This window comes from Mauremys mutica, chromosome 12 (genome assembly GCF_020497125.1).
Source record: "Mauremys mutica isolate MM-2020 ecotype Southern chromosome 12, ASM2049712v1, whole genome shotgun sequence".
Lineage (NCBI taxonomy): Eukaryota > Metazoa > Chordata > Testudines > Geoemydidae > Mauremys > Mauremys mutica.
The window spans coordinates 55,171,673-55,184,193 of record NC_059083.1 but is presented as its reverse complement, the minus strand read 5'-3'; the positions used below and the strand labels follow the sequence as shown (position 1 = coordinate 55,184,193).

The 12,521-nt window shown below is 50.8% G+C and overlaps 1 protein-coding gene across 1 annotated transcript in view; it reads right to left on the bottom strand.

Annotated features, from left to right (window-relative positions):
* The window catches only part of LOC123346986 (E3 ubiquitin-protein ligase TRIM58-like), a 29,417-nt gene that overhangs the window by 6,809 nt on the left and 10,087 nt on the right, over positions 1–12,521 (bottom strand). Inside the window, exons 2-3 of the mRNA XM_044984414.1 lie at positions 8,286–8,411; positions 7,798–7,820 (exon numbers count right to left, since the gene is read on the bottom strand). Of these exons, the coding sequence (XP_044840349.1) occupies positions 7,798–7,820; positions 8,286–8,411 (149 nt within the window). The remainder of the gene's footprint in view (positions 1–7,797; positions 7,821–8,285; positions 8,412–12,521) is intronic.

The window sequence follows — 12,521 nt, the reverse complement described above, 5'->3', positions numbered from 1 at the left end:
CTGACCAACAGGAAATCACTATGTTCCTTGCGGTTCTTCTTGCGGTTCTACAAATAGCAGAAGATCATGTGTCCTGTGCTTGCAACACTCATGACAATAATGCACAGCTGTGCAGGCTCCATACTTCTGTGGGAGATGGCAGCTGGTGACAAGTCTCTTGTTTGTTTCTTGGGAAATTGAAAATAGTGCAAAACTTATGGGATAGAGATGATAGTATGCAATGTAGAACATTGCTTTATGGGAAGTTGACCACTTGCTCTCAGTCACCCATGTACAATTCACTTCTGCCTCACCATGCATTGCCAAAACTACCCAAAACACAGTGCGCTGGATGGTGGCACATGACACGCTGGGATACCAACACATGGTGCACTGTGTTATCGACACAAGCACCGCTGGTGAGTACATGCACTGTAATGTGGTAACCAATGAGAGAGGATTGAGACTTTTGGAGTTTGCCAGCTATAATAATCTGGTTCTTGCAAACACATTAGGACAACATAAAGCACCCAGACGAGACGATCAACACGGCACACACCTAATGGTCTACCTCACAGCCAGATCAACTACATAACGGTGCAAAACCGATTTTGTTCTGGGATTAACTGAGCTAAAACAAGGAGCTTTCCCGGTGCTGATATTAGAAGTGATCACAACCTTGTGATGCTAAATTTTTGGCTGCAGCTAATGAAAATTGTCAGGCCAAAGTTCATCAGAACCAAGTTTGACTTTGAAAGACTCAGAGACTGAAACATTTCAGATATCAGAGGGGTAGCCGTGTTAGTCTGGATCTGTAAAAGCAGCAAAGAATCCTGTGGCACCTTATAGACTAACTGACGTTTTGCAGCATGAGCTTTCGTGGGTGAATACCCACTTCCTCGGATGTAAGTAGTGGAAATTTCCAGGAGCAGGTTTATATATGCAAGCAAGAAGCAAGCTAGAGATAACGAGGTTAGTTCCATCAGGGAGGATGAGGCCCTGTTCTAGCAGTTGAGTGAAAACCAAGGGAGGAGAAACTGGTTCTGTAGTTGGCAAGCCATTCACAGTCTTTGTTTAATCCTGAGCTGATGGTGTCAAATTTGCAGATGAACTGGAGCTCAGCAGTTTCTCTTTGAAGTCTGGTCCTGAAGTTTTTTTGCTGCAGGACGGCCACCTTAAGATCTGCTATTGTGTGGCCAGGGAGGTTGAAGTGTTCTCCTACAGGTTTTTGTATATTGCCATTCCTAATATCTGATTTGTGTCCATTTATCCTTTTCCTTAGAGACTGTCCAGTTTGGCTGATGTACATAGCAGAGGGGCATTGCTGGCATATGATGGCATATATTACATTGGTGGACGTGCAGGTGAATGAACCGGTGATGGTGTGGCTGATCTGGTTAGGTCCTGTGATGGTGTCGCTGGTGTAGATATGTGGGCAGAGTTGGCATCGAGGTTTGTTGCATGGATTGGTTCCTGAGCTAGAGTTACTATGGTGCGGTGTGCAGTTACTGGTGAGAATATGCTTCAGGTTGGCAGGTTGTCTGTGGGCGAGGACTGGCCTGCCACCCAAGGCCTGTGAAAGTGTGGGATCATTGTTCAGGATGGGTTGTAGATCCCTGATGATGCGCTGGAGGGGTTTTAGCTGGGGACTGTATGTGATGGCCAGTGGAGTCCTGTTGGTTTTTCTTGGGTTTGTCTTGCAGTAGGAGGCTTCTGGGTACACGTCTGGCTCTGTTGATCTGTTTCCTTATTTCCTCGTGCGGGTACTATAGTTTTGAGTATGCTAGGTGGAGATTTTGTAGGTGTTGGTCTCTGTCCGTGGGGTTAGAGCAGATGCGGTTGTACCTCAGTGCTTGGCTGTAGACAATGGATCTTGTGGTGTGCCCGGGATGGAAGCTGGAGGCATGAAGGTAGGCATAGCGGTCGGTAGGTTTTCGGTATAGGGTGGTGTTAATGTGACCATCAATTATTTGCACCGTAGTGTCTAGGAAGTGGACCTCCCGTGTAGATTGGTCCAGGCTGAGGTTGATGGAGGGGTGGAAGCTGTTGAAATCGTGGTGGAATTTTTCCAGAGTCTCCTTCCCATGGGTCCAGATGATGAAGATGTCATCAATGTAGCGTAGGTAGAGAAGGGGCATGAGTGGACGGGCGCTGAGTAAGCGTTGTTCCAGGTCAGCCATACAAATATTGGCATATTGTGGGGCCATGCGGGTGCCCATAGCGGTGCCACTGATCTGGAGATATATATTGTCATCAAATTTGAAATAGTTGTGTGTGAGGATAAAGGCACAGAGCTCAGCAACCAGTTGTGCTGTGGCATCATCAGGGATACTGTTCCTGACAGCTTGTATTCCATCATCATATGGGATGTTGGTGTAGAGAGCCTCTACATCCATGGTGGCCAGGATGGTGTTTTCTGGAAGGTCACCAATGCATTGTAGTTTCCTCAGGAAATCAGTGGTGTCACGGAGATAGCTGGGAGTGCTGGTGGCATAGGGTCTGAGTAGAGAGTCCACATATCCAGACAGTCCTTCAGTGAGAGTTTCAATGCCCGAGATGATGGGGTGTCCAGGATTTCCAGGTTTGTGGATTTTGGGCAGCAGATAGAATAGCCCTGGTCGGGGCTCTAAGGGTATGTTGATTTGTTCCGGTGTTAGTGTAGAGAGTGTCCTGAGTAGATGGTGCAGTTTCTTAGGGTACGTCTACACTTACCTGCCGGTTCGACGCGGAGAGTTCGACTTTTTGGAGTTCGAACTATCGCGTCTGATCTAGACGTGATAGTTCGAACTCCGGAAGCGCCGCGGTCGACTCCGGTACTCCACCTCGGCAGAAGGAGTTGGCGGAGTCGACGGGGGAGCCGCGGAGTTCGACCCCGCCGCGTCTGGACGGGTGAGTTGTTCGAATTAGGGTACTTCGAATTCAGCTACGCTATTCACATAGCTGAATTTGCATACCCTAATTCGAACCCCCTTCTTAGTGTAGACCAGGCCTTAGTGTATTCCTCAGTGGGATCTGAGGGAAGTGGCCTGTAGAATTTGGTGTTGGAGAGTTGTCTGGCGGCCTCCTTTTGGTAGTCAGACCTGTTCATGATGACAACAGCACCTCCTTTGTCAGCCTCTTTGATTATAATGTCAGGATGGTTTCTGAGGCTGTGGATGGTATTGCGTTCTGCATTGCGACTTAGGTTATAAGGCAAGCGATGTTGTTTTTCCACAATTTCTGCCTGTGCACGTCGGCGGAAGCATTCAATGTATAGGTCCAGACTGTCATTTCGATCCTCAGGAGGAGTCCATGTGGAGTACTCTGAAACATTTCAGAGTAATTCCAAGCAATGATCAGTGGAAAATTTGCCCCGCTGCTTGCTCTAGAGCAGAGGTCTCAAACACACGACCCGTGGGCCACATGCGGCCCGCGGAGTTATTTCCTGTGGCCCGCCATAGGTGCCAACTCCACCAGCAGCCAAGCTCCCCTCATCCCCGCCCTCTCTTTCTCTCCCCCCCCCCCCAAGAGCACTGTGTCCCTGCTCCTCTGCTTACCTTCCAGCGCTTCCCACTGCCACATAGCTGTTTGGCGGTGCTTAGGACTTTCCAGGAGGGAGTGGGGAGGATCGGGGACACAGCACACTCAGGGGAGGAGGCGGAGAAGAGGCAGGGCTGGAGCAGGGATTTGGGGAAGGGGTTGGAATGGAGGCAGGGAGGGGGTAGGAAGAGGCAGGGCAGGGGTGGAGCCTCATGGAATGGGGGAGAGTGGGTGCGGGGAAAGTGGGAGGAAGCTTTAACCAAAGTAATTCTAAAAGTAAATGCATGGTTTGTCATTTGAGTGCAGTGCATTTCTGAGTGTTTATATTTTATTTAAAACCCCTCTTCACATTAGTTTTAAAAAACATAATACATTGACTTTTAATAGCATACTATATTACTCTTAATTTTTTTCATTTTTTATTCTACTTTTGTATCGTTGTATGAAAAGGTTTCAGTGATGCGGCCCTTGGGCCAATGTACTAGTCCTCATGTGTCCCTCATGGTGATTTGACTTTGAGATCCCTGCTCTAGAGGAAGACGTAGAAACAATGACCTACAATTTCAATGCTGTAATGAATGAGGCAGCAATGGACATTCTTGGGAAACATCGTAAGAAGACAAAACCATGGGTTGCAAATGAAAAACTACAAATGTGTGACATTAGAAGAGAACTTAAGAGAGATAAGAACAGCACTGAGGGAGCTGATAAATACAGAGCGATTGGCAGAAATATCAAGAAAGGAATGAAGGTGGCCGAGGAGATATGGATTGAGAAACAATGCTCTAAAATTTAAGAGAGTGTATTAATAATAAAAATAGCAAACGAGCCTTCCAGGTTGTAAAAGATCTGATGACGGAAAGATGGACCAAAGCTAATGCAATTCAAGACAAAGAAGGGAACAGTCTTACAGAAGAAAGGGACATCATCAATAGGTGGACAAACTACTGCTCTGATCTATACAGCCACCTGACAAACGGAGATCCTAGTGTCTTAGACAGCCCAGATTCAACAGAGGAGGACAGCTTTCCAATACTACATGAGGATGTGGAGTCAGCTGTGAAATCACTCAAGAATGGAAAGGCTACAGGTATTGACAACATCCCAGCTGAACTGATGAAATTCAGAGGAGAAACAGTAATAGATATACTCATCAAGATCTGCAACAAGATCTGGCAGACTGGTGAGTGGCCTTCCACGAGGACACAGTCACTAATCATCACTCTGACAAAGAAAGGCAACCTGCAACTGTGTCAAAATTACCGAACCATAAGCTAGGGTGACCAGACAGCAAGTGTGAACAATCAGGACAGAGGTAGGGGGTAATAGGCATCTATATAAGACAAAGCCCAGAATATCAGGACTGCCCCTATAAAATCGGGACATCTGGTCACCCTACCATAAGCTTAATTAGCCATCCCAGCAAAGTGATGTTGAAAGTCATATTGAACAGATTGAAGCCACAAGCAGAGAATATCATCGCTGAAGAACAGGCTGGTTTTCATGCTGGAAGATGTACCACAGAACAGAATTTCAACCTTTGTGTTCTATGTGAGAAATACTTACAACACCAGCAGGACATCGACCACGTCTTTGTTGACTTCAAGAAGGCGTTTGACAGAGTATGGTGCAAAGCTCTCTGGGCAACCATGAAGAAGTACAATGTTGGTTGTAAGCTTATTCTTACCATTAAACAACTGTATGCCAAGGCCAGCAGTGCAGTTCTCATCAATGGCACAATAGGAGAGTGGTTTCGCACCACTGTTGGAGTCCGGCAAGGCTGCCTTCTTTCACCCACACTGTTCAACATCTACTTGGAGTGCATAATGACTGATGCCCTAGAAGATCAGATATGCACAGTCAGCATCGGGGGGGTGGGGCCAAACAATCTCAAATCTTTGGTTCGCTGATGACATTGATGGCCTGGCAGGCAACAAAGATGAACTTGCCAACTTTGTGAAAAGATTGGATGAAACCTCTGCAAAATATGTCATGGAAATCAGTGCAGAGAAAACCAAGCTGATGACAAACAAATGTGATGGGATCAGCTCACGTATAACTGTCAGTGGTCAAGAGCTGGAGACAGTGAAACAGTTCAAGTATCTGGGGGCCAATCATCACTGATGAAGGATCCAAGGCAGAAATTCAGGCAAGAACAATGCAAGTAACAGCAGCAGTGGCAAAGCTCAAGCCAATTTGGAGGAATAAGAACATCTCCCTGGAATCCAAACTGAAACTGCTGCATGCATTGGTCATCGCCATTTTTCTGTATGCATGCGAGACATGGACTCTTACAGTAGAACTAGAACAGAAAATACAGGTAGAAGAGATGAGATACTTCCGTAAAATCCTGGGCATCTCCTACTTCGACGATATCACTAATGAAGAGGTCCACAACATCATCACCCAATGCACTGGGTCATATGAAGACCTCCTGATGATTGTGAAGAAGTGCAAGCTGAAGTGGTATGGCCATGTAACAAGATCACCTGGCCTATCCAAGATCATCCTCCAAGGGACAATACAGGGGAAGAGAAGAAAAGGTAGACAGAAGAAGAGATGGACTGACAACATAAAAGAGTGGACAGGAATGGACTTTGCGGAGACTCAAGCACTGACACACAATCGTCAGGGGTGGAGACAATTGGTTGATTGCTCATTAGTGACGGTGCCCCAACGAACAATGTGGTTATGGGAGTAATGATGATGATGCATTGGAATCAATGCGGCCAGACCCCTCACTGGTGGGAATTGACTGTAGCTCCATTGGAGTCAATAGGGTCAGATCCCCTGCTGGTGTCAATCAGGATTACGCCACTAGAGTCAATGTGGCTGTGCTGATTTGCACCAGCTGAGGATCTGGCTCCTAGCTTGGGCCCTACCAAATTCATGGTCCATTTTGGTCAATTTCACAGTCAAAGGATTTTAAAAATTGTAAATTTCATTATTTCAGCTATTTAAATCTGAAATTTCACAACGTTACACTTTTAGGAGTCCTGATCCAAAAAGGAGTTGTGAGGGGGTCTCAAGGTTATTGTACGGGGGTTACAGTACTGCTAACTTTACTTCTGCGCTGCTTCTGGTGGTGGTGCTGCCTTCAGAATTGGGCTGCTGGAGAGCAGTGGCTGCTAGCAGGGAGCCCAGCTCTGAAGGCAGAGCCACCGCCGGCAGCAAGGCAGAAGTAAGGATGGCATGGTACGGTATTGCCACACCCTTACTTCTGCACTGCTACCTGCAGAGTTGGGCCCTCAGTCAACAGCCGCCATTCTCTGGCCGCCCAGCTCTGAAGGCAGCAATGCAGGAGTAAGAGTGGCCTGGTATGGTATTGCTACCCTTACTTCGGTGCTGCTGCTGGTGGGGCACTGCCTTCGGAGCTGGGCACCCGGCCAACAGCCCCTGCTCTTTAGCCCCCCAGCTCTGAAGGCAGCACAGAAGTAAGGGTGGCAATACTGCGACCCCCCCCCTAAAATAACCTTGTGACTCCTCCCCCCCGCAACTCCCTTTTGGGTCAGGACTCCCAATTTGAGAAACACTGGTCTCCCCCTGTGAAATCTGTGTAGTATAGGGTAAAAGCACACAAAAGACCAGATTTCACAGGGGAAGACCAAATTTCATGGTGCATAATGCATTTTTCATGGCCGTGAATTTGGCCCTACTCATAGCATAGAGAAGCACCTATAAAATGAGATGCTATTACCTCAAGGCCTTCCTTCAAGGGCTTTCACTGGGCTCAGACACCCACAAGGAGTAGCTCTTCCAAGCTCTCCCAACTCTTGGCTAATCCATGAAAACAAGACTGGTCAATGAGCAGAGTGTAGTCCTCATTCCCAGGGGCAGGTCTCCAGATTCTGCAGCTAATGGTGCTGCCCAGAAAATTCCAAGTAGCAATGGATTGACAGTGATCCACCTCACTCAAATTTGGGATAGCAAATTGGCTGGGCATTGCTCTGTCTGCCCAGTTACACCATCATGGAGTGCTGAGACAGCACCACCTATCTGATCCTGGCATCCACAGCTCAAGAAACCCCAAAGGGCAGGAGGAGCGCCTGCATCGAGGAGCGCCTGCATCAAGGGCTTTCATCCAGTCAAGACTATGTCCACATGCTCACATCACATTATCTATCTACCTACCTACCTACCTACCTCTTCCTTCCTCTGGAGCATCTGGATAGATAGATGCCAAAGTGATAGGTGCTTTATAAATACCAAAAATAAAAAGCCAGATCTATGGTTTATGAAGGTTATTAGGGGGTGCATGTATTAAAGGATTGTTCTGTCTGAGAAGGGGAGAGTCCTTACCTGCTCAAGGTGATATTTTCATCCTGCACCAGATAAGAGAGAGAAGAAGAAAGAAAGTCAGGTTACATTGTAGGTTTTCCTTTTCTCATGTTAAGTAAAATTCTTCCCTTCCCTCTGGCCATGCCTTTCTAATGGCTTCCAATGCATGGGGTCAGTCTGGCCATGGAGAGCGCCCCCTGCCCTGCTCTCTGCACCAGAGGCCCCCTAGTGCTACTCTGGGGCATTGGGGCCAGCCCTGACTGCCAAAGGAGAGTGGAATGCCCCATGCTGATCTCTGTCCCTGCAACATAGGTCCCCTAGTGCCGCACTGGGGCTTTGGGACCAGCACTGACTGCGAGGCCCCCTGTTGAGCCCTCCCTGTCCCCACATTGCATTAGACTCCAGGGGACGATTCTGAATAGACATTGGCAGCCCTAGAGGGAGTTGGGGGTCTCCCCAGGAGGGCTTGTCCCTTGGATCTGGGCTGTGACTCTGTGTTGCCATCTCACCTGCTGCTCTGGGTCTGGCTCCTCTTTCCTCTCTTCCCCCTCCTCCCTTGTGCCATTCCTCTCCTCCATCTCCTGCAGCTTCTGAAGGATCATCTGCTGCCCATCCTGCAGGAAGTGGAGCAGATGCTGCAAGGCAGATAGTGAGTTGTCAGCGGCGCCTGCTTGGAGGTCTCAGTGCTGCACTGGGGACACAGCTGAAAAATCAGGGTGTAACCAGAGCTGCCTAACCTGCTTAAAACTGGGAGTTCAGAGGCCCAAGGGCTACAGGGGAAGAACCTGGACAGGATCTAGGAGGAGATGGTGGATAAGCAACCAATGGTGAGCTCCCAGGGCAATGCTGTGGAGCAAAGGGCTAAAGTGATCCTAGGACAGGGGTGGGCAATCTTTTTGGGCCAAGGGCCACATCTGGGTGGGGAAATTGTATGCAGGACCAGGGCAGGAGGTTGGGGTGTGGAGGGAGTTCGGAGTGTGGGAGGGGGCTCAGGGCAAGGGATTGGGGTAGAGAAGGGGTGCAGAGTGCATGAGGGGGCTCAGGGAAGGGGGTTGGGGTGATGAAGGGGTGCAGGGTGTGGCAGGGGGCTCAGGGCAGGGGGTTGCGGTACACAGGGGTGCAGGGTGGGGGTTGGGGAGCAGGGTAGGGGGTTGGGGTGCAGGAGGGATGCAAGGTGTATGAGGGGGCTCAGGGCAGGGAGTTGGGGTGCAGGAGGGATACAAGGTGCAGGCAGGGGGCTTAGGGCAGGGAGTTGGGGAGCGGGGTGCAAGAGAGGTTCAGGCTCCGGCCCGGTGCCGCTTACTTAAAAGCGACTCCAGGGTGGCAGTGGCGTGCACCAGGGCCAGGGCAGGCTCCCTGCATGCCTGCCCTGTTCCCAGCCCCGCGTCGCTCCAGGAAGCTCTGAGGCCCCTGGGGGAGGGGCGCTGGGGAGCTCCGCATGCACTGCCCTTGCCACGCCTCCAGGTACCTCCCCAGAAGCTCCCATTGACCGTGGTTCCCCATTCCTGGCCAATGGGAGCTGTGGGGGGCGGAGCCTGGAGGCAAGGGCAATGCACAGAACCCTCTGCCCCCCTGCCCAGGGGCCGCGGGACATGGTGCCATCTGCTTCTGAGAGCAGCGTGGGGCCCACAGTGCCATTGGGGGCAATCCCGTGGGCCATATCCAAAGCCCTGAGGGGCCAGATCCAGCCTACGGGCCGTAGTTTGCCCACCCCTATCCTAGGATCTATCAACAGGGCCATAGTAAGAAGAAATAGGGAGGTGATTTTACCTCTGCATCCATACTGCAAAATGACAGGGCTTGGACCCCAATGGGACCCGGGATCTGACCCACCCCCTAGCAGGGTGCTAGGACCCAGGATCTGAGTGCTGGCTGACCCAAGTCAGAGTGATTTGTACGTGGGCAGAATGGGAGATTGCACTCAGCCCTGCATTAGAGGCCTGGCTTAGTGTGCAATGTAAACACACCCTCATGGCCCCACAATGCCATGTGCATAACCCAGACAGAGATTGACCCTTGAGCCTGGGTGTGCGCTATTCAGCCCTGGGGTATGCAGGGCTGCTGTCACAGAAGTCATGGAGCTGGACGTGGCTAATGGGGTGATAGGGTCACCTGCCTCTCGCATCTCTCCATCGCATGGGAGGCTCAGCACAATCTCCAGGTCCCTCTTCAGAGTCTCCAGACGCTGCCTGAAACTCTTCTGGAGCGGGAGGAAAGTCTGCTTAGTGAACAAATCGATCCCACTGAGCATTGGAGGCAGAGAGAGTCCCTGGGTTCTCCAGCTGGAGGTGATCTCAGCTGGGCAGGGATTCTCTCACTGTGTCTGGGCAGCACCTGGCACAGGGACGTGCTGATCTCAGATGAGGCTTTATGTGCTACTGTAACATGCATAACAATAAACTCTCCTGTTGTTAATTTCATGCCATGCCTTCTAGTTTATTCCCACCCCACAAATAACACCTCTCCCTCCTTGGTCTTTCATAGAATATCAGGGTTGGAAGGGACCTCGGGAGATCATGTAGTCCAACCCCCTGCTCAAAGCAGGGCAAATTCCCAGACTTTTTTTTTTTTTTTTTAAACCCCAGTTCCCTAAATAGCCCCCTCAAGGATTGAACTCACAACCCTGGGTTTAGCAGGCCAATGCTCAAACCACTGAGCTATCCCTCCTTGCTTTGCACCGCTCATGGTCCTTGTCCCCTCAGCTGGCACAGATTTTTGTTCTTTTACTCTTTCCTTATTACAATCCAATCTCTGCCACACCCTGGGTTTCACAGCACTAACATCACTGCAGACCTTATATATGCACCTCCACCCCAGGATCATGTCTGTCCTGTAATGGGGAGGCCTCAAAGGGAAAGCTGAAAGTGCAATGCAATTTGGGATAGCCCTTTAGGGCATGTCTATGCTGCAATTAGACACCCACAGCTGCCTGTGCCAGCTGACTTGGGCTCGGACTAAGGGGCTGCAGCCCCAGTTCTGCAAACCCCACGCCTTGCAGGGTCCTACACCCTGTGCTGTAGGCCAAGCCCAAATGTCTACACTGCAATTAAACAGCCCTGTAGCCCGAGCCAGCTTGTGTACCACTGACAGACTGTGGTTATCAGTGGGTAGGATTGAACCTGGGACCTTTGAAGCTTAGTGCAGGAGCCTCTACTGCATGAGCTAAAAGCCACCTGGCACTTAGATAAGGCTGTATAGCAGACTCATTAATCTCTCTCTAAGTGGTCTCGGTGCCACTAGATGGGACAGAATATCACACCCAGGAGGTGTGTGGTTTACACTTGCACGGGCCAGCCAGTGGTGACATAACCTCAGAGCTAGTCTACACTAGAAAATTAGATTGACCAAGCCTCAGAGGTGTGAAAAATCCACACCTCTGAGCAACATAGGGCATGTCTACATTATACCCATAAGTCGACCTATGTTAGGTTGATTTACAGCCACCACAGTAATTACTGTGGTTTTTCATGTCTACACTGCCCTCCTTCTGTCAGTGGTGCATGTCCTCACCAGGAACACTTCCACCGACCAAAGAGGGGCAGCGTGGGGTGGGCTGAGAACCAAGGCTCCCCACCATGAGCCCAGCTGCCCCCTGGGCTCTTGGCTCCCTGTTCTTGGCCATCAACATGTGAGATCAGAGCCAGGTGAGCTCAAAGGGGGGAATCCAATCTCACTTCCCCACTATGTGCTGGGAAGGGAACCAGGACAGCAGTGCAGGGAGCTGGTGTTTACACAAAGCCACAGGAACAACTAAGGGGAGGTTGGTCCCTGGCATTGAAGGACGATTTGAGGCCCAAGAGGAAGGAGTGGGGACCAATGCACGGTTTTGCTAGTTTCTGTTCCCAGTCTCTTTGACATGAATTGTGAACTGAATAGAAATGGGATTGAAATGCAACCTCTACAAAATGTACCTAGGAAACAACATAGAGGATCAGAGCAGTGGCCCATCTAGCCTGGTATCTGCCCCTACACACACCCATCCCCCTCCTCACTGTCCCAGATCAGACCCATGGGCTCATAGGTGGCAGGTTATATACACCTGCGGTGCCCGGGCTCCAGGAATATTCAGGGCCGGGTGCCCTGCTCCAGCAATATTTGGAGCTGGGTCTCTCCCCTGGCCCTGCCTGGCTCCGGCCCCAGGCCCCGCGAGCCTCCCCCCGCCCCGCTGCGCCGCGTCCCTGCCTGACAAAAAGCAGCCCCGCCTCTCCCCTGCCTGCTCTGTGCTGCCGGAGATCAGCTCCTGGCAGAACTGCTGTCTGCTGCCGCAGGGTCCTGGCGCCTGCCCTCCACGAATGGCAAGGCAGGCTGCCCTTACCCTGAGCCTCTCCAACGCCCCAAACCCTCAGCCCCAGCCAGAGCCCTCATCCCCCCGCACCCTAATCCTCAACCCCAGCCAGAGCCCTCATCCCCTCGCACCCTAATCCTCATCCTCATCCCCAGCCCTGAGCGCCCCCGCATCATGAACCCCTCATCCCCCCGCACCCTAATCCTCATCCTCATCCCCAGCCCTGAGCCCCCCCGCATCATGAACCCCTCATCCTCAGCCCCAACCCTCATCCCCCTGCACCCTGATCCTCAGCCCCAGCCAGAGCCCTCATCCCCCCGCACCCTAATCCTCATCTGTTATATCCTTGGGGGCAGCCGGTTTAGGAAGAAATCACTTGAGGCCAGACAGCAGACAGCTAACAAAACCACCATTTTATTTACAGACTCAGAGAGCTCACTCAGCCAGCTGAAGCTGGCTG